Source organism: Boleophthalmus pectinirostris, unplaced genomic scaffold (assembly GCF_026225935.1).
Source record: "Boleophthalmus pectinirostris isolate CB_2022bp ecotype Guang Dong unplaced genomic scaffold, ASM2622593v1 HiC_scaffold_9, whole genome shotgun sequence".
NCBI lineage: Eukaryota > Metazoa > Chordata > Actinopteri > Gobiiformes > Gobiidae > Boleophthalmus > Boleophthalmus pectinirostris.
The window spans coordinates 24,890,124-24,912,924 of NW_026571541.1; the positions used below are offsets into that span (position 1 = coordinate 24,890,124).

At 40.2% G+C, this 22,801-nt stretch overlaps 1 protein-coding gene across 2 annotated transcripts in view; it reads right to left on the bottom strand.

Annotated features, from left to right (window-relative positions):
* Positions 1-475: 475 nt before the first annotated feature.
* mecom (MDS1 and EVI1 complex locus) overlaps positions 476-22,801 on the bottom strand; it is a 243,544-nt gene continuing 221,218 nt past the window's right edge. The window contains exons 9-18 of one of the 2 annotated variants that reach the window (XM_055147905.1): positions 21,243-22,578; positions 21,040-21,127; positions 19,807-19,833; positions 13,987-14,153; positions 13,597-13,674; positions 10,377-10,546; positions 7,925-8,069; positions 3,622-3,867; positions 3,140-3,326; positions 476-2,395 (exon numbers count right to left, since the gene is read on the bottom strand). In XM_055147905.1, the coding sequence (XP_055003880.1) occupies positions 2,261-2,395; positions 3,140-3,326; positions 3,622-3,867; positions 7,925-8,069; positions 10,377-10,546; positions 13,597-13,674; positions 13,987-14,153; positions 19,807-19,833; positions 21,040-21,127; positions 21,243-22,578 (2,579 nt within the window). In that variant the 3' untranslated portion in view covers positions 476-2,260. Of the gene's footprint in view, positions 2,396-3,139; positions 3,327-3,621; positions 3,868-7,924; positions 8,070-10,376; positions 10,547-13,596; positions 13,675-13,986; positions 14,154-19,806; positions 19,834-21,039; positions 21,131-21,242; positions 22,579-22,801 lie in introns of both variants that reach the window. The other variant, XM_055147906.1, reaches the window with a different exon arrangement.

Consider the following 22,801-nt stretch of genomic DNA (forward strand, 5'->3'; position numbering starts at 1 on the left):
CAGCGGAGCAGCGGGATTGAGAAGACACGAGACAAAGGCAATAATGGTTCATGGTCAAGTATTTACATAAAAAAATGGGTAAAAATCAAAGGCTTTAGGAAAATTATTATTATTATTATTATTAATTCATAAATTGTTTTCAAAGGTGCCCCACAAAGTTCAACTATAGTTCCGACTGAGTTTTTAATTTATGCTCCTTACATTTTAATGTAGAAGCTAAATTGATCTCATAGGTACTGCAGTGTGTGCTTTTAGCTAAAGGCCTAACCTATAAATGCTCTAAATGTGTTCCAACCTGGGAAATGCAATTCCAGTAAGTGTTCCGGTGTCTGAATAAAACTTTATCAGCTCATTCTACAAATAAAATGTATATGACAATAGCTATTTAATTTGAGACTCAAGAAAAAAAAAAAAAAATCGAATATAGAAATAAACGTGAAGCCAAGCACATGTAAGTCCACATTGTATTCTTTTATTATTTAGTTGTTCCTCCCACAGTACTGAATTGAAATGCATACAGTTACATTGTAGAAAGCATTAAAACAAAGTACCTCAACTTGCTGATTATGTTTTAAAATTGATTATAAACAAAATGAAAAAAAAAAAAAAAATCTGGTCCCTCAAAACGGGAGAATAAATGAACTTCTCATTGTTTGGCACAAAGGATTAACATGAACCCAACGTCACACGAGCAGACAACCGTAGAAAAGATCTGACTGACCAATCATGCGTCTATGAGCAAATTAGACCCGCTGCTTCATTCTTTATGTTTGTAATTTTTACAAATGATTCATAGGAAAACCTAAGTCATATCTATTTGTCAACCAGTTAGAAAGAATAAGAGTGAATTGTATGTTTAATACTATCTGGCACTCAAATGTATAATCTACAATCCCCATGTAGGTCTGGGAAAGGCCCAGGGAGGACATTGGCCTCCACCTGGGCTAAGAGCAGTGCTATTCAGTAAACAAACTACAGTTTGCCAAGAAATAAATACAATTCTCAACATACAACAGTAAATATTAACAACAACACCAACAAAAATGGAAACAAAATCATGATTGTCTAAAAATGAAAGACACACAAGCATGGAGAAGCTAACGACTAGCATTCAGGCTATTCAGTGGTACTGTTGGCCGACGACGATGAGTTCAAGGTTTTGAGAAAGATCTGTCTGTTACAAAACCTGCTCCATCACTGCCCATGGGGAAAGCAAAACAAACAGAATGGATCAACAAAAGCCTTCTTCTTTCCACTAGAGGCAGTCTTCCGTAGTGTGACAGCGCAGGGGGCACGAGGAGTGACAGCAGTGTGATGATTGTGCCCACACACGCAGCATGGCAAGGCACCACCAAACTGCTCTGCCCTGCTCCTCTGGAATCTTTACATGTCCAAGTCTGAGCACACAGACCTCTGCTGTTCACAATCAAATCAAATGAGTCTATGCAACATTCCAGAAACATAGAAAAGACATTCAGGAGAAACAAGGACATGTCATATTTACAATTAACATACAGTTTTCAGTTATGGGTTTCCATGTTTGTGTAGAAATCACATTGGAACTTTTATAGAAGAACTGTTGCTTGGAGGCTTGGATGTTACTTTATTCACACAACAAAACAAATAACCAATAAATTCTAGGAACATCCAGAGCCATGTTGTAAACTTTGTCACTAGTGAGAATAGCCTGGGTTTCACATCAGATTTACAGACCCCATTATTTTCCGTTTAAAAAGAGCTTTCATCCAATCCATTTTAAAATTGTCTGTTTAATGTATAGATTATATCAAATTGTGTGTCACTGTGTTCCGATATGGCATCCACTGACATGTAACATATAAGGGAATCATTAGGTTATTTTTTAATGCACAAACCTCCGCGGCTCAAACGTTTTTGCCTTTAAGACACATACAAACTAACAATAAAACAGGAGCACATCCATCTGTATGCCCGCCAGCTGCCCGTGCTGTGCAAAACAGACAAACTCAGCAGAATAAATACAGCTATTATTATTTCAGCTTCATTTTTTGACACAGAATCACAATCCCTTTCGCCAGGAGTCCGATTTGGGTGTGTTTATTTCACTCATAGGTGTGTCCGGGCTGTAGACCCTGTGTGGTCCGCAGTCACATGGGCCGTGGTTCTTCAGCAGTCACTTAGTAGACAATCAGGGGCCCACTTGCTCCAGTCTGGGACCCCAAAGTTCCTGTCTAAAGGTACAGGGGGGAGTTGTGGGGTTGGGTAGGCAGGGCGGGGGTCATCATACATGGCTGAGGGACTGGATAGCGCTGGACTCGGCAGCGGCACGGGCCAGGCTGTGCCACATGGAGGCGGGGCTGTGGGAGGATGGGTGCAGGGAGTCCTTGTCAGCCAGAGACAGCATCATGGCATAGGCCTGAGAGGGGGAATAAGAACAGGTGAATATAAACAGTATATGTAAGAAAAAATACAGTAAATTGAAAGTAATAAATAAAGTATAAAGCAGAGAAACAAAATGGCATAAGTGACATTCTGGTAATTTTAACATAGATAATAAACAATCCCCATTAATACACAAATTTGTCCTTAATCATGTAAGCTTTAAACCATGTTATAATGTTGTTATAATGTTGTTACCTCATCAAAAAGGTACCTGAAGTTGTTTAATTTTTTTGCTTCATTCACACGTTTCAGTGACCCTACATTTTTAGTCTTTTAGTCATCTCCAGAGCTGAAAATGCACTGTGTCAAGCCATAGTTTTCAAATTGACAGCTACCCTTTCCCATTTTTGTTCAGTAGAGATGCAATTTTAGAGCTGAAATGGTCCAAATGATTCTAGTGAAGGTATATGAAATTTAAAAACACAGTGGGGAACTTTCTCTATCACCACAAGTGTCCTGTCCGAGAGAAGAACTCAGAGTAAATATGCAGGATTTGTGTGTTAAACATATGTGAATAGAACAAAACACAACTCCAGATATGTTTGTGATGAGGAAACACAATTATAACATAGATCGGAAAATAACGTGATATGGGTCGTTTAAACTTGAACCGCCAATAATACATATTTGATCGAGATTGTTACATATCCCCCAAAATGTCACTTTCACTATGTACATTACTCTTCCTGTGTGTAAATGTATGTATGTATGTATGTACCTGAGACTTGGACTTCCTAAACAGGGGCTGCTTGACGGCCTCAGAGAGGGTCGGAGAGCTGAAGGAGCCTTCGTCCTCGTCTCCCTCACTCAGCTCGCTCTCCTCCAGCTTCCTCAGGTCAGAGAAGTGATGCATGTGCTCCAGAGCAGAGAACGCACTCTCACACTCCTCTGGCTCCTCTTTATACCTGCAGGACAACACAGGTATAAGCTACTGATCTACCTATATAACTTAGACTTAGACAAACTTTATTCATTTACAAGGGAAATTATGTGGACAAAGAAGCTCACACATCACAATATAATATAATAATTAAGAGAAACATAAATGGTAATAATAAATTCTAAATAAGTAGCAAAAATATCAAGAAATATAAATGTATATGTACAAATAAAAATTAAATAAAACATAAATAAGTAACAAAAATATCTCATCAGTATATAAGGTTTACATTAGTTTGTCACATGAAAAAAACTCTCTACCTCCGTGGTGAGGTTTTGCAGTTGAGGTTCAAGTCATCACTCTGACTGAAGTTCATTTCCTCCTGCGTGCCGTCATCACTGAGATTCCCGCGAGGTGATTGGCTGTCAGGTTTCCCAGGAGACTCTTTAGGCTCCTCGCCCTCGTCTTCCTCAGCACCAAGATCTTCAGCTTCCTCATCCTCGAGGTCATGTGACCCACGGCTGGACATCAGAGGCTTCTCTTCTTCGAATGGACCGCCATTCATCCTGCACAAAGTGGACATTGTTGGTCAGTACAAGATAATATTAAAAAAAATTGCATTAAAAATTATACATTATCACAATTATATTTTTTTGTCATAAAAACATAAATTGCTTTACAATATTCATTAAAATTCTGTCTGCATTGCAATATTTATGTATCTATTTTAATATCAAAATCCATTGTAAAATTTATTAAAGGTGCACTGAATGTTCCACAGTATGGCATTAAACATTAAACATCTGGCATTTACTCAATTAGGTGATTTAATTTCTCCAAAAAAAAAAAACAAAAACAAGCAAACAAAAAACTGCATATCTTGTCATTCCATTATCTCAAGTCAAGCTTAAAAGGCAAACTTTCAAAATGTGTACTTAAAGATGTATTGTGTAACTTTTCTAATGGAAGGTTCATCAAATACTTTTAGCCATAGACATGTTACTGCTTTGTCTGGAATGTTTCACAATATGGCATTAAACCTTTCTATCTTCATGGAGACCAAACCAGACAAAGTTACAGGACAGATCTGTGGAGAGGCAGCACTACTCACGGTCAGAATGCCTGTTTTTCTAGATATTTTTGAGGTATAAAACCACCCATAATTAAATAAATGTAAGGTTGAGGTGTTCAGTGTCATACTGTAGAACATTACAGGCATTTCAATGACATATCCACAGAAACAAGCAGGTGACGGACCCCCAACCAAAAAGTTACATAGTGTACCTTTAACAGAATCATGAAATAAAACCGAAACAAATGCATATATACTATGCATGTATGTTGAATATGGAAGTGGATATGAGGTTTGCAGCTGGGAGTGAGCAGAACAGGAATCCCGTTTGTCATCATGGCTCTTGAGGCCGTCTGGGCACCAAGGCTCAGCTCTGATTCTTGGAGCACTTAGCCGGAGTGCTCTGTCTCCCGCCTTGTTTATTTTCCTTCTATCTCAGATTCATCTAATAGGCAAAATATTTAGCTGACAGGCCCATTTGGTGCAGAATTATGAGAGCTCTGCCAACCGGCCCATTCCTCTCCCCTGTCAGTGAGAGCAGTGAGGCTATCCAAACGGCCTAATCTATCCCTGGCTTCTCCGCGCCACAGGAAACCCACTTTTGGTAAATCATCTGGAACCACATTAAGACTGATTCTCTAATTATGCTTTGGGTCATCTGTCGTCAGCTAAGAAAAATGTCACTTCTTGCACAAAGGCCTCAAAGATAGCATACAGAAATAGTGAGATGTAAGGGACAAAGTGGTCACAGGACTGCACCACATAATGAAACATGGAAATAAGTTGTATTAGTGCTTCAAATATTACATGTTAAACCTAATGCCCTCCCTGATTCAAATATTACATTTTAAACTGGATGCTCTCCCTGATTCGTCTCCTTTCTCTATTTGGATCTGGTCTGATTCATCAGCTGGTTTTACTTCGTAGAAACTGTCTGACCTCGCAGCGTTAGAATTCGTTCACTCAACGATAGGCGGGTACTTTTTTTCATTTAATCAATCGCTGCTATTTGGTCATGATGTACGTAATGCGCCATTAATGGGGTTAACTGGTATATTAAGATTTTCCCAAATCCCATAGAAAGGAGAGCAATAACGTCTTTCCCCTTGATAAAATTCACCAATGAAAAATTAAATTGAGCGGAGGCACTAGGTGGCACCAGCTAATGGCTCATTTGGAACAGGCAACAAAGGATTATACTTCGTCCCACTGTCCACCGCTAAATATTATCGGAGACATTGGAAGTGCATTTTGTTATTGTATCCTTAGGCAAGACACCACTTGCACTCACACTTTTGGAGTCTTGAATGTCACTATATAAATCCAATGCATTATCATGAACAACTGCAAAAATCCAGAAATAATGAAACTTATGTGTCAGGGACGATCCTAGTGTTGTTTACCAGACTGCCTAATCCAAATTAACAATGTTAATTACAGAATCTACTGCAAAATCTTCAAAGAAATTCATTAAAGCTGTTAAAAAATCAGTGATTTTTTTCAAAAACTACTCCCTGGACCCACTTCTTTGTGTTGTGATGCCGGCCTTTGGGGTACCCCTACACTCCAAGCTCTCTCATCTTCAAAAGTGTCAACAACCCAAATCAGCAACCCTATCAATCAAACAAATCCAAACAGCCATGGTGGGTAGAGTGTCTTGCCCAAGGACACAACGGAAGATTACCTCAAGTTCGTTCCGCGCGCTCTCATGTTTCATATTTGTTTCCCTTCTGTCTGCCGCTGATAATGTTGTATTCTCGCGGGGATGGGGAGCGCGGGTTGACAGAGTGCTGTTTGTGCTAAACCTAGGCCGAAGACAGGCTCCAGAGGCCGAGCGCGAGAGCTTGGGTGATTAAGAAAACAGATTCGCTAATTACGCTTTCAAACGTGGTAATTTGCTGGGGATAAAGTATCTATCAGGAGTCGTCAGGAGCCAGGCACTTTGAAAGGAAACACGGCACGACCCCTGACCCCTCCTCCTCTACCCTCTTCCTGTAAGGCACACATGTTGTTACCAGATGTGCTAAAGGCTAACTATGCTACTTCTTCTCGCCCTCTTTCTCGAGTTCTTCTCTCTCTTTCTCTCCTCATCATCAACAATCATACTTCGCAGTGTGCTAGATCTCTATCAGAAAATTGCCCCCCCATCACACCACTGGGAGGTACTCAAAACATATCCAAAACCTAAGCATCTCCGGAGTGGTATCAAAACTGGGACAAATTATTTAAATAATGTGTGTATAGTATTTACATAGGATTGGATTACTCTAAAACAATCTCACATTTTTATTTCTTTTTTTCCTTTTCACTCACATTAAATACTTTGGTTGTCAGCATAAATGTCTTTGTCCTATATAGACAAAAAAGTAATTAACTCTATAGTAACTAGTAGCAATAGTGATGGATGGATCGATATCTATCTGTATGTTCGTTTCAGAGTGGATTTTAAAATACTTTTATTTGTTTTTAAATGCCTAAATGGCCTTGCCCCACAATACCTTACTGACCTGCTGGTGCCACACTCTCCAATGCACTCCCTCAGATCTGCTGACCAGACTCTGCTTGTGGTTCCTCAGTCCAGGAGGAAGCTCAGAGGAGACAGAGCATTTTCTGTTGTTGGGCCTAAATTATGGAGAGTTGCCTATTCACTTAAGACGAGCTGACTCTCTTCTCTTAAATCACTTCTTAAACATACTATTTTTCTTTGGCTTTTAACTAGTTTTGAGGTCTTTTACTGTTCAATAATTGTTATATATATTTTTTTCATTGTATTATACTTATGTTTTTATCTTTGTGTACAGCACTTCGGTTTGTTGTTTTTAATAGAGCTTTATAAATAAACTGGATTTGGATATCAATACTGACAGAGGTATCAAAAAGTATTGATTCTTGTGCAAAAAATATGAGTGCTTAAAATGTCATAACAAAGAATTTACTTTTAAATGACCCCCCCCCCCCAAAAAAAAAAAAAAAAAAAGTCTTTATATTTTAGTTTATCTTTATATATATTTAATTTTTAGATCACTTCAAACAAGTGTGGGGCAAACATAATGATATCCTTGATACGCTATTTAAAAGGATTTATAGAAGAGGAGTTTTAATGCTTTTTAATACAAAACTCATGGTATGGGTATCAGATCAATATCGTATGGCCATAATGTTACTTGAAACACAAATCACTCAACACTATGTACAACACTATGTTCAACCTTCGCAATTCATTACTGGCAATATCTGAAATCATTTTATTCATCAAATAGCTGGTGTGACTTTGGCAGTAAAAGCAATTGACCAAATAGTGTGAGTATTTTCCACCTTTTTCAGCATCTGTGTTGTACTTGATGAACCCGGCTGGGTGGTTTGCTATGTAAAATCTAAATGGGCCATAAAAACTGACTTAGTATCTCACCATCCAGGCCCTGCGTCATGGTGCAAGAGTTCACTTCCCAGCCATACAAATGCTATTACCTGCTATTTACCGTAATGAGAGGTTTTTGGACTGCACATGTTTATTACTAGGGGCTATTAGAACAACACAACAGGAGGCTCACCCTTCCTCGGATGGGTCTGGAGAGGTCTGGTTGTGCCCAGCGTTGCTGATGAAGTTTCGGATCTCGTTGAAGTAGGAGTCCTCTTTGTCGTCCAATATGGCGCTTCCACTGTCCAGTTCAGACTGAGGGGAGGACATGGCAGTGCCTATGGGGGAGAGGGGACAGGGATACAATTGTTAGTTAAAGGGTTGGATTAACATTGGATTTATATATTCTTTCACGACTCCCAAAAGCACTTTACATTGTTTAATTGATTCACTTCATACTTACTGTATTTTTCGGACTATAAGGCACACTTAAAATCCTTAAATTTTCTGAAAAATCAACAGTGCGCCTTATGTATTAATTCTGGTTGTGCTTACTGACCTCGAACCTCGTAGTACATGGCACTCAAAAAATGTTTTAGTACTTTAGACTTTGGTAAGCTACGAAGCCGCACCGCTTGATGGATTGTCAGAGCATTTCGGCTACTGTAGTCAGGAGCCTCACGGAGTAAGAGCGAGCAAGCTGTTTTTTTCAGTGCTTATAGTTTATGCAAATTAGTCATATGGTTTTAAATTTCATTCCTGTAAAACACAGACAAATGTGCACAAAGCTGCATTAAACACATTATTACTCAATGTATATTTGAGCCCTCCTTGTTGGAAAAAAACAAACAAACTTAAATTACTTAAGTTACGCCACGATCTGCCAGTGGATTGTGGACGCCTAGGCTAAGGGATCAGTCTCAAGTGTCGTCTGTTTGTTTTGCTTAATGCACCATATTATTCGGTGCACCTTATGTACAAAAAAAGACAAGAGAGTTCAACATTATTGATAATGCTCCTTATAATCTGGTGCGCCTTATAGTCAGAAAAATACGGTAATTGTAATAAGATACTATTGTAGTCACAGCTGCCCTGGGGGAGACTCACAAAAGCAAGGCTGCCAATCTGTGTCATCAGACCCCTAATAACAACCAATCACTTGCTCACACACTCATAATAGGAAAGGTGGGTGAAGTGTCTTTCCCAAAGACACATCAACAGTATGCTATAGAGTCCCACTGTAGCGCCTGTGTGGTAATCCCAGTGCTCTCTATCCAAATTCTAACCAAGCCCAACCAGCTTCTGAGATCAGATGAGATAAGGCAGTATGGCCAGTTGAAATGACATTGAGAAGAATCTTTCCCTAAATGGTAGTCAAAAGTAGGGAGGATTCAGTGGACAATCTGAAAAAAAAGTAAAAATTATCTTTAATGAAAAATCTCACAAAATGCTCACTTGGCTTAATAAACTTCTAACATAAATTCATGTTTTTCATTTCTGAATTTTCGAGCTAGTCAGAAGATAAAAAGCTGAGTTGCATTTGGCTTGAGTCCATTTGTCAAATATCAAACATATCCATCAGGGAATGCTAATCATCAAAACTTCAAGAATTATTTTAGCTATTACAGAGATTTATTATCGGTGGAGTTAGGTTCTCTGATCCAGCATTACATCAAGCATTGCTAAGTGGATTCCATAAATACATTGTGAGGATCAGAATGTCACACAGTTATAAAGTGCAATTCCTCTACAGAAAATATTCCAATAGACAGTAATACTGGCCACTTTATGCCACTGACACAATAATGTAAAGCCTTTTCTAAAAAAAATAAAATAAACTGCAATCTAAATGCAATAAATACATTGAATGAAACACTTTAGTAGTTCGTTTGAATCTAAAATTAGTCATAGGAGATATTTGTTCAACCGTCTACGGCTCAAATCTTATCGCAGTACAGAAAAATAACAAAAAACTTCCCTACTAGTACAAAGAAAAAGTACCAAGCCCAAAATGATTGCTCCATCTAGGCCTGTCACGATAACAAATTTTGAAACATGATACATTTCTCCGGAGAGATATTGCGATAAAAGATAATACTGAAACTACTTTAAGCCGATGACTCAATAACAATAACGCAAGATAATCACAAGGTACCATTTTAAATTAGACAGTATCTTAAAAAGCCATGAGCTGCTACAAATAAATAACAGAATGAACCTATAAATAGTGATTGAAGTTACTTACTCAACCTGCAACAGCTCAAATCTTAATGTAATACAACAAAAATCCCCCAAATCTCCCTGTTTTTGAAAATAAATTTTACACATGATAAATATTGAGCCACAAAATATCAACCAATAAGGCAGAGAAAGTTACAGGTCATATCTATGGAGAGGCAGCCCCACTCACAGTCAGAATGCCTGTGTTTCTGAGCTATAAAACTACCTGTAATTTGATAAATGTAGATAAATCTAGGTGGAGCTGTTTAATGTCATACTGTGGAACATTCCAGGCAGAGCAGTGACATATCCATAGAAACAAGAACGTGACGGACCCCTATTCTTACATAGTGCACCTTGAATTCGCTATAGTAATTACAGCCATAGTAACAGACAGTAATTGTAGATCGAGCATTTCCTGGTACCTGAGAGGTTTCCGTTCTCGTGCTTCTTGAGGTGGCGGTCCAGGTTGGTCTGCTGGCCGAAGCAGCGGTCACACAGGGTACATTTGAAGGGCTTCTCTTTGTTGTGGATGTTACGGATGTGTCTCTGGAGGTTGGACGAGATGCTAAACGAGCGGTCACAGTACTTACACCTGCAAGCACAAGACAGTGAAGGATTTAATTTAAATTTTTATTTGGTAATGGGTTGTGCAGTTGGGGAATTTTGGGGGTTGTGGAAGAAAAAGTAATATTTCAATATTGATAGCGAAAGAGAAATTCAACTCTGTCAACTGGACAAAAGTTTTTTTTTTTTTTTTTTATCGTTTCACAGCTCATACAAGTTCCAGAATTGAAGAAGCAGTGAAACGTGTTTGATTAAAAAACTTCTGTCCACTTTTGTCCAAAGAAAAAAAAAAACATTATTATTGCTTTGTCTGGAATGTTTCACAGCAGAGGTGGGACCAAGTCTTTGTTTTGCAAGTCTCAAGTAAGTCTCAAGTCTTTAACCTCGAATCTGAGTCAAGTCCCAAGTTAAATACAGGCAAGTCCAAGTCAAGTCTCGAGTCACTGGCCCATAAGTCCAAGTCAAGTCCAAGTCGTCTGCTTTGAGCTTCAAGTCTTTTAAACCAAAATACCAAATATAGCTTAGATTTTTCGCCATTTATTTGACTTTTAAGATAAATTGTACTTAAAAAAAATCATAGTATATTTATATGTGAGTGTTTATAGAGTATATAAGAGTTGTAGAAATTAATTTTTCCTTTTTAAATGTCTTAACAAAATCTTAGTGTGAATCATTATGGTCAGAATAGAAAGAATTCAGAAGTCTTCTCAAGTCACAGGCTTCAAGTCCAAGTCAAGTCCCAAGTCACTGACCTCCAAGTCCAAGTCGAGTCCATTTTATCAAGTCAAGTCTCAAGTCCTAAAAATAGTGACTTGAGTCTGATTTGAGTCCCCACCTCTGTTTCACAATATGGCATTAAACCTTTCAATCTTCATGGAGACCAAATCAAAGCAAGTTACAGGTCAAATCTGTGGAAAAGAAACCCTGCTCACAGCCAGAATGCCTGTTTTTTCTATGTATTTTTGCGCTATAAAACCACCTATAATTGAATAAATGTACACTAGAACTGTTTCATGTCATACTGTCGAACATGCCAGACACATCCATTGAAACAAGTGGTGATGGACCCTCCAAGAGAAAGTTACATAGTGCACCTTTAATACATTTCCATAACATTTTATCAGTAAATACAAGGTACATGGACCATACAGAATACAAGCCCTACACCACTATAAAACTGTCCAACTTCACTCCAAAAGTGTTTGTTTGAAAGTTAGTCAGCCATTGCCACGTGCTGTCCCTCCCTTCTGACACTTACACAACGCAGCCTTACCAACAGCTAAGTGCCCTGGCAGCCGTACAATGTAATGAATGCGCCTGTGTGTTCTATAGGAAAAATAATGGTCCATATAACGCACTGTACATCCACTCGCAGACAGTCCCAGCAGTCCCCACGCAGCCTGGGCCCTTGTGATGGAGTAGCCTGTTTTAGGTAGACCAGCTCTGCCTCTTATCTGCAGCCAGAGCAATAAAAGTGCATTCTTCTCTCACTAAACAAGCACGCGAAATTAGAGCCCGCTGCCAAGTTTCTCCATGCAAAATTATACGAGAAGATTACATCGTTTCTTCTGCTGGAATTAGCTTGCACGTTTGGCCCTCCCTCAGGAACCCCCTTGGTTATCTCTACAAAAAATTACAATAAATAGGGTAGGTCTTTAATGGTATGCCAGGCCAGAGCTGGGGCAGTGGAGGTTGGGGTCTTCAGTTGGTCTCCCCTGTGGTCCTCAAACCTCCTGTATGGTCCAGCCAACATTCCATTGGCTTAGAGACTGCGAAGTGTGAGGGGACCAGCCAAGGTTTGTTCATAATCAAAATACGAGCAAATACAAGTGTGAGTTGGACATGCGCTCTATAGACTGCAAGTGCAAGTGCGATGTACAAAGAAGACCCCAAGGAGGGACCGGTGCCAAGTCCTCTAATACAAAGACAGTGATAATTCTTGCATGGAATATTGTTATAATGTTGTTTCTTCATCAAAAACATACCCGGAGTTGCGTTTTGTTTCACTCACACATGTCTAACAGACAAATCCTGCATATTTCTTCTCTTAAACAGAAAACACTCACCATGGGATGTCATGTGGTAATACTTGACATGCTACACTGTGTTTTTAAACTCCATATACCTTCACTAAAATCATCTGGATGACTTCAGACCTGGAATTACCAATCTTTACTGAACAAAAGGTAAAAGATAGCTGTTAAACTGAAGAGATGTAAATAGACTAATAATAAAGGATTACTCAGACATTGGTGAATGAAACAAAACACAACTCCAGGTATGTTCTGAAATGGTAACGACATTATAACATGGCTCAAAACTCGCTCAAGAGTGAATATGATGTAGTATAGGACCTGAATTCATACTGCAAATTGGTGGGGCATAATTTTACAGCTTACAGGGGTGCCCTAACGCAACCTTCAAACCAGTTTTTGTTGGCTCGCAGGCTTATTGCTGAATTGGCCTAAATGATCATGGGCAGCACTTAATACAGTTCTCCCACTCTAATTTCAATACCATCACATTAAATTGTTTGTAATATAGACCTAAAATTACTCGTATGGCATGCTAAATACAGAAAACAGAAACTTAATTTGTTTATTCACGCGTGTCAAGATGAACAATGAAAATAGAGAAAATTGTGCATGAAATTGAGAAAGGTTTTAGCGCCAGAGGGACAAAATCTGACAATTTTGGAAATATAAATACAGTTGGTGTCTTGTGTTTTCCGTAACTGTCCTGGTTTGGTCCATAGGAGAGCTAAGGCCACAGCTGTTGGACTGGACATCTGCCCGCTCCCCTCATCAGCCCCATCCCTCACCCCGCTTCCTCCCGTCCCCCTCCGCCCACCCACCCCTCTCCTGTCACCGCGGCGACGGACACCATTCCTCACCAACCAAATGACTTAATTATTCCAGCCTTTTACAGCATGAGAAAACATACACGAACTATGCGCTAACTGTGGACAGGATTTGCCTGGGAAAAGCTTCATGTACTGTGAACAGATGAGCTGGGTGGATGTACTATGGTATACAATATAATGATGGGAAAATGGTGATAAAGAATTGGGGCTGTTACCGATAGGGTTGCTCTCCTGTGTGTGTCCGGAGGTGGCGGGTCAGGTTGGCAGAGCGGGGGAAAATTTTGCCACAATATCTGCATAAAAACACAAAATAATATTGTTACGCTTCTTTGTAATGTATTTTTTTGAGATGACAAGGCAAAAGTTATGAAGAAATTTCTTTTTTTCAAGTCAAAATCATGCTTGATCATTTGAATCTAGATGTACGTAATCAAACATCCTGCAAAACAAGATCTTAGTTACATATGCATGGGCTACATATATATATATATATATATATATATATGTGGCCCCATATTGCAAATTGAACAAATTGAACCCCCACTAAATAGTGTCTTTCTTGTGTTTGCTGCAGTTTCAGAGCAGGAGAGTAGGTGGGGCTGTACCTGCAGGTGTAGCGCTCCTTGCCCTTTCGTAGCAGTGTCTCGGGGAGGGCAGTGGGCGGAGCTCTGAAATCAAACATGGAGGGGACAGAACGCAGCAGGTCACCAGTGTCCGGCTTTAAAGAACCGAACGTCTCCAACTTCTCCGCCATATTTTCAATCGCAGACATCTGAGGAGACAGAGACGCAAAGATATGTTATACCATTATAAAAAGAAATAAACCCAAAAAACAAGGCCAAACAAAACAACTTTATACAACATGCATACGACTTTAACAGCGTATTGTTGTTGGATTGTTGCTTTTTTTAGGGTCTTTTCTTTTTTAGATAAAGTGGGATTTTCTAATAAAACCAGCATAATTAGCATCATTAGCATAATTATTATCATCTGTTCCATTAAAGGCTTTGTGCTTGATTAGAGGCTCTTAAAAACTTGAAAAACAGAACGAGTTCATTTTAAAAGGATTGCAGTGGTCCACATGGATTCCTCGCTTTTCTAACTGATTTAAGCATCCAAATGATTCACCTCGAAACTTTTCATAGAGTCTAGATCGGAGTTTTGTCGCCACGCTAATGCTAACAACAACAACTTCCATTGGCACGGTTCGCTTGGGGCCACCTTGGAGTGAGGAGAGGGGTTTGGTACTATATCAGCTCATTTTGACTCTATAAGAACCACTTTTACAATTTATTTCTGCTGACATAGACAGAAAATATGTGCATCAGCCTGATTCATCAGCTGGTTTCACTTCATGGAAACCTTCTGACCTCACAACATTAGGATTTGTTCGCTCGACAGCAGGCAGGTACTTTTAAAAAAATTTTAACCAATCTCTGCTTTTTGGTCATGACGTATGTAATGCGTCGCTAACAGGACTAACTGGTATATTAAGCTTTTCCCAAATCCCGTAGGAAGAAGGGCAATAATGTCTTTCCCCTTGATAAAATTCACCAAATTCACTGGCTGGTGCCTGGACTCACACCGAACTCACATTACTTGGGTTCATAAAAACCGTCTAGTGTATTCTGATTCCTGACCTAATCGTTGGAGAGAAATGAAACTGAGCGGAGGCAGTAGGTGGCACCAGCCTGGTTATATATGTTTACCCCCTTTAAGACATTTAGGTCAATAAAAAAATAAGTGATACAGATAGAGAACGCTAGAATTCCAATTAAGGAATAACACATGTGATACATTTAATGAATTGTTGGATAATTTTGCACCCTCTTTTCCGATTACTCTGTTCTCCATTAAAGCCCTCAATACAAGTTGGATCGCAGCAGCCATAACTTACATTATGTTAAACAATTTACTTCCAAGTTTGAAAAGGGAAGATTTAATTGACCAAAATTAATGTTAATTATATGTCAGTTACCAACTTTGTCTCTCAACAATAACTTCTCAAACCATTCCTGTGAACACCCTCTCTCTCCCTTGATGATTAATTTAACTTTCAACTTTTAACTTTTAAGTGTCAAACATAGAGTAAACATACAATACAATGCAATACTAGACATAATCACACTTCTTTATTTGCCAGAGACCATGTAAAATTATGATCTATCTATCGATCTATCTATTTATCTATCTATCTGCAATCCAATCTACTAATGAACTTTTGCATACACTATACACAAAACTGCTCATGGCCTAAGACATGTCAATACCAGATCGACCCAGTGGTGGCCAAGTTTGATTCATCCCCTTTGGCGAAAATATATGGGTGAAGAATGTTTTCGTAATGTAACGTCGAGCATGTCTTTTTTCCCTTAACCAGTGCATGTGTAGCTATATGTGTAGGCTACGTGTGTGTGTGTGTATGCGTGCGTGTGTGTGTGTGTGGCAGAGGAGTGATTCATGTCCACTGGCGGGGCTGTAAACCATTCCGTGCACAATGCAGCCAGACAGCACATTCGTCAATATGAAAGATGTTGACATTACTGATCAAGGGCCAGACACGGGTAATAATGATATCGCTGCGCTGAGAGGGGCGGGACGGGACAGGGGAGGGGAGAGGGAGGAGGGGGGGGTGCAGTTAGGGGAGTGGAGGGGTGTGGAGAAACAGAGAAAGAGAGAGGGTGTCCCAGTAGACTTCTGCATTTTGTGTTCCTCTATAAAAGATTTGCATGGGTTTTGGATTTTGAAATGATGTAGCTTTACCCTTAGTATTCTTACAGCATTACTCGTATATTTTTGTACGCATAATCCATGAAACTGTTACTGCTACCTCCTGTAATCTGTCAATCACAGCCACCTTTGCCTCTGAGACAATCCCATTTCAAGCCACACCCTAATTTTAACGCAGCAGCCGAAAATATTCCTCTCCAACCTCTCAATCTCCTTCACGTGACCATAAAACCAATGTCTAGTCCTAAATGAATCATATTCTCTTATTTGTTGCATTTCTGATTTCTTACTTTATACAAAGTATATTCAAAGTATCTCACTCTGTCAACTTTTCTGGTTAATGTCTTTGCTAAAAATAAATAAATGCATAAATTAAAATCAGTTTTCTTTACCTCATCCTCTCCTCTTATTGGCCAGCTTCGGAAGTAAAGTAAACTCTTTCAAGAAGCAGAAAGTTTTAATTGTCTTCTACGACATAATAAACAAAATTAAAGTAAACCATGATAGGCTATAAAGCAAAAAAGCAAAAGAAAAAAAGCAACTTTGTCAGCTCAGCTCCCCTATTTCAACACAATTTACGACTCCCTCCAGTTTTAACCAATGAAACTTTCCATTATTTGTCCATACACTGAATTTCCACACCCATCTCTTATTCAAATTTCAACAACAAATCAATTGTGATCCAAGTCGTCCACTATAGCACCCTGACATTCCATCTCCGTCTGTCCAACATTTGAGAAATAGAGAAGGAGCATCTCATAAGACACGGGAGGAGAGAAGGGTGCGACTAGAGGAGAGAGGGATGAATAAAGAGTGGTGTAATGCATAGCGGCAGGTTAGGCTGTTAGGAGCTAGTGATTAGGATTGACGTGCGGAGTGTAAAGTTCTTGCAGAGGGAGGATGTGGAGTGTCAGGTCCGTTTGATTATGAATATGGCAATGCTGCACGCCATGAATCAAACGCGAGGCAGCTCCAAAGAGAGGAGGGGGAGAGAGAAAGCGAGGGAGGGGGAGGATGTAAGAAGAAGTGGTTACGGGAAAGAGGGAGAGAAAGGCTTTCATATTTCTCTTCGGTGTGCACTGTGAGTTTGGTTGAGGCGAGCGTTGAGTGAGGGGATAAATCTGGGGAGAGTTAGCGTGCTAAAGTTGTCAGGTGGATTGAGGGACTGATAAGATGCCTCAGTGGAACAATGGCTGCACACAAGTGGTGACATTTTGGATGGAGTTGGTTAGTAGTTATTTTACCTGTACCCCATGAGTATGTTTTAGAGGTAGACAGACAAGTTAGAAGTATGCAAAACAACTGTATTATAACGTGTGATATAAAAAAAAGTCATTAATTGTTGTTATATTGTTTATATTTCCTTAAGATTGTGCAATCAAATCAAATTTTTATCACGATTTCGATTTGTGTGTCAAACGATTTCCAAATTCATATAATCGAAATGAAACGATTAAAGCTTATCAAAGTTTATTCTGGGATATTTTTTATATAAGTATATTTATTTTATCTTTTAAATATAGAGATTGTAGAAGAGCTGGACTGGATTGGGTTCATGAATACATTTATGTTTTTCTATGTTTTATTTCATATTCAAAGTATATTTTATTCATTTTTGATTTATACATCGCAAAACTGTTCTAAAGGTTCATATTTGTAGCCTATATTTATTTTCAGTTTGAAACTTTTGCTTAAATTATCAATAACAAAATGTTTTTTTTGGGGTTTTTTTTTGAGAGAGAGAGAGACACATGCTGAATAAATGCATCGTGCGACTAAAAAATAATCTTTGAATAATCGTGATTTCAATATTGACCAAAATAATCATGATAATGATTTTTTTTCCATAATTGAGGAGCCCTATGTTTCCTTATATCTTACTCCAGATTTTTTTGTTTTTCACAACAGGCTGCTGACAAAAAAGATGTTCTCAATATATATATATATATTTTTCCTAAATATAATTTTACTTAAAAACATAAAAGTGTTATCCAATGTATTCTTAACAGAGCAGTCTTCTCAATAGCAAAATGTAAGCACGAAAATAAATATTATATATAAGTAAATTCACATCTTAAAAAAATTAAAATAAAAACTTCAAATTGCTTGTTTCTAAAATATGATAAATCATTTGGATTTGGTGACATTTTTGTTTTTTTCAATGAGTTTTAGTTACTTACTGTGCTCGATAGTTTTTTTTTTTTTTAAGCATTTAGTATAGACACAATTAGACCATAAACTGTATTGAGTATTATAACCTTAGCAGTAAAACTTGTGTATTTCCAGTGGAAGCCTCTCAAGGTGCTGTCAAACAATTAAGCACCCATAAAACCTCCAATGGCTTTTGTAGTTGAGCGGTAAATGATTTTTATATAAACTCTGGTCATTATTTATATGAATGTGGTTATCAGCCTGCTGCGGATCACACTTCAAAAACCCCTGTGTTTTTATGGGACGATGAATCAGGGTCATTATCCACTGTTTGCCCTGCACAATGTTACACTTAAACAATTTCAAGTCATTTTTCAAAGCTTTTATATAGCCTTTTGTAGAGGGACCCCCCACACCCGCGCTCGCCTCCCCTCTCTTCAGTCTCCCCCCCTCGGGCGCTGTGTCTGTGGACTTGCTTGTTGCTGTAGCGCCGCACTGGGACCGGCTGTTGATTGGCTATCTTCAGATGTCAGTGATGCTGCGAGGGCCTTAATTAGCGGGATGCATTCTCAATTGTTGATCTTTATCGGGAACCAGATGTTTGGAGGGGAGGAACCGGGCCCCCCATAACCCAGCCCAGAACCCCCCACACCCCCTCGCCAGTGTCCCAGAGAGACTGTTACCCCGGCGCTGATAGAAAGCAGCCCACCACTCGGCAGCTCCGCCATGCCCATTTGAAGGAGCGCATGGTTGTTCTACAAATAAGCAATGTTTAACGGTGGAGATAGACAAGATGAAGTAGGAGAAGTGGAAATCCCCATCAAAAGGCTTTTATGAGAAGGGAGCAGAGGATGTGGCCTAATTAGTCCCAAAACGGGTTGAAATCGAGCCAATCTAGACATCATTCACACTCACACAAGAATGGCATTCTTAAGATCACATTTCACTTTTCCCTAATTGTTTCAAAATCAAATCCAAGATAAAAAATTGATGTACATTTGTGGTTCTTTTTTCCATGTTTATGTAAGTTATATACCATTTTCTTATTAAATGTGACTTAAGACTTTTGCCAGAAATTATGTTTGCATGATCAGACTAAAACTAATCTTAAAATAATCAAAAATCACTTGTGAACTTTTACAGACTGTCCTTTCTCAAATTTGTGCAATGTTTATATATTTGAGTGCACACAGCACTACTGCACATTGAAATTAACCGTAACATTTTCAAAGCTTTCTTCCACTAAGCTAATGAAAATCTCATCATGCTGCTTTTTCTCAATGACGTCAATAAACAGCAGAAGTCATAGTGCTCAAAACTGGTGCATACAACCAGAATCGCTGAAGCCATGCAGAATTAAATGTATATGAATATATTTATACACTTCTGAACACATATAAACTGGACATTTCTCATCGACTCCAAATGATAGCTCTCTAGTTCACCATACAAGCCATGCGGATGGAAGGGTGGTGCCAGTTGATATCTTGCCCATGCATTATGTGGGATACAGGTACAAATTTGTGTCACAAAGAGGAACTTACCCAAGTCCTCTGATCTGGCAAACGAAACTGAGGGGAGGAGACAGAGGGACAGAGGAGGCAGTCAAGACCAGGAAGTAGCCAATGAATCAACACCTTCTGATTGGACACATGTGCATTTTTTGAGCAAAGGCTTGTGGTCCGCATTATTAACTCTAAATGAGCAATGAGCTAGCTATCTGCAGTATTATGGCGTTCAGGTTGCCTCTAATAGTTCCCAACACTTCCTAGTCTTTAATAAACTCATTATAACTGGCTATGAATGTGATTCCTCTATGTAACCTTAGCCGGTATAGCTTGGCAGTAAAAACCTCCTGCCAGGAAATAAAAAGCTGAATCACTAGTTAAAAAAAAAAAAAAAGTTTGTAGCCTACTTCTCGATTCCCCAAAACTGAGTCAAGAGAACCCCTATACAAAGAGAAGGGGCCCCAGTTCGGTCTGGTCTGCTCTGGCTGTTTCTGGGAATGATTTGTGTGTCCAGACATCATAAAGTCATAAAGATGGCCTAAGCACTCTGTTAGTGTTTCTACTGATAGGACACCTCATTAAGGCCTGTGGGATGGCCATGTGGCTGCTGCCGGCCCGGACCCATGCGGCAGTCTGGACAAGGGACATAAATCAGACAAATGAAACAGCCTGTAAAAACCAGACCTGAAACGACCAGAGAACGAAAGAACGAAAAAAAGAATGGTACGCTTGAGAAAGTGGTGTTTTCACTTTCCCGACGACCCGTTCTCACCCGCAGGCTAAGAGCGGACAAATGAACGTCAATGCAACACTTCATAGCACAGACACTTGAGCACACGCTACTTAGCTCAAAACACGACAGCCAACCCGGGGGCAGATACAAGGGGTTTAAAAGCGTATCATTTTTTATATTGCAATCATACACACATAACGTGAAGACATGCCACACTGTGCCCCTTTCTTGCTGCCACATCTGTTTTACATAGCGCCAATGGTCTTAACAGGCAAAGACCGGAGCCACATAGTAATACCCATTAATGCTGTATGGTCAACCCCGAAAAGCCATTTTGAGTTACTGCTCCCTATAGAGAGAAATGTGTAATATCTAGACTGGTTACGCTGTCGTAAAACTTATAACTATGGAACGGCCGGCGAATGTGGACAAGCAAGCCATAAAATTACAAAGTATACTCATTTTATATTCATATTAATCATAACTGTGCAAACATACTCAGTAATTGTGCAATCTCCCATAAGATAGAGGCTCACCTGGGGATGGAAGAGGAACCCTGGAGCTGGCCGCATGTACTTGTCCTTCAGCGTCTCAAATGGATCACTCATTCTCCTCTTCTCAACCCTGCTAATGGGACATTTCTATCAGCTCTTAACACACACTGAACTGCATATAGATTTCATGAGAGAAATTATGAACAATCACAAACAGGTGAGTGACTGTTGAGTTAAGGCCATACCTGTAGATTGGGTCCATGAAGAAGGGAGTGGGCCGGGCGTGCTGTAAAGAGGTGTCAGCTTTGGGGACCTCCAGCACGGACTTGCCTTCATCATAAATCTTCTTGGACTCTTCTTCTTTCCCACTGCGTCCTCGTGCCCGTGGTCCCAGGCTCAGGTCCAGAGGCTGGTCCTGGTTGTTCTGTGAGGACTCTGGTTTGGAGGGGACTAGCACCTCACACTTTTCCTCCTTACGCTTGGTTGTGAGGTCAAAAGGTGACTCTGTTTTCACCTTTTTGGAGTCTTCCCCAGGAGACTGGGGCTGACCTTTCAGGCCTGGAGGTTTGAGGTCTTTATCTTGGAATGGGTAAACTGGAGGAGAAAATCCAGGGAAGAAAGGCAGTGGGAACATTGAGGGGTAGGGCAGAGAGCCCACTTTCTTGTCTTGAAGGCCGGCTAGTCCCGTTGAACCAAAGTACTTCTCTGCAATAGAGGCAATAGCCTTAATAGAGTCATTGACAGCCCCTGTGACGGCTGTGTGCTCGTCCAGCGAGGAGGGCATCAAAGAGGGGCCCGGAAAGTCTTTAGCAGCACTGTTGCCCAGCAGTTTGGGGCTGTGGGAGCTTCCCTCACTGGCCTTACGTTTGGACACTTTACCATTCTCTCGCGCAGCCCCTCGCTCCCTCTCACTGTCCATGTCACTCTCCAGCTCAGAGCCCGATGTGCTCTCTAGGTCACTGCCACTGGGAGTGCTGACATCATCCAGATCGCTGCTCTCTGATTGGTCGCTTGGCTTGATTCGCTTTGAGGAGGTGTGAAAATCAGCAGCGGTCATCTGGGTACGAGGAGAGCCTCCGTCTTTACGCAGAGCCTTGAGCAGCTCTTGAGAATCTTGGACCCCAGGGCTAGAAGGGAGCAGCTCTGGCCCTGACCCCGGTGTGTGGTGCGGCTGTCGGACCGGGGAGGTGGTGGCCGGGATGAGAGGGGGCCGGTGGTACAGTCCAGAGGGGAACAGGCCAGGAAAACTGAAGGGAAACGCAGGAGCTGCAGGAAAGGTGAGCCCACCGTGGTGGCGGCTCGCACCAAAGTAGTCAGCCAGTCCAGCACTGCTGTGGCCCATGCCCAGGGCAGATTTGTCCAAACCAGGAGCACCAGGCAGGGGCATGCCCTGGGCAAACAAGCCCCCAGCAGTGAAATGGTTCTTCCCCTCACAGAAGCGCCGGTGCTTGTTGAGAGAGGATGTCGTGCTGAACATCTGCCCACAGTCTTTACACTTGATCTGCGTGCGGCAGTCTGCGTGCATGCGCTTGTGACGACACAGGTTAGAGAACTGTGTGTAGGACTTGTGACAGACCTCACCTGCACAAACATGAAGACAGAGGAGCAGTGTGTTAGTCCAGCGCATTCACAAATGAATGTCACATTATATTATAGGTTTATGTTCCACCATTAGTACAGATCAGCTAATCAGAGATACTAAAGGTTCCCATTTTTTGTCTAAACAGTGTCAGTTGTGCTCAGCAGAAGGAGCGCAAACTAATAGTGATTGTGTTGATCCGATTTGTGACCCAAATCTTTAACG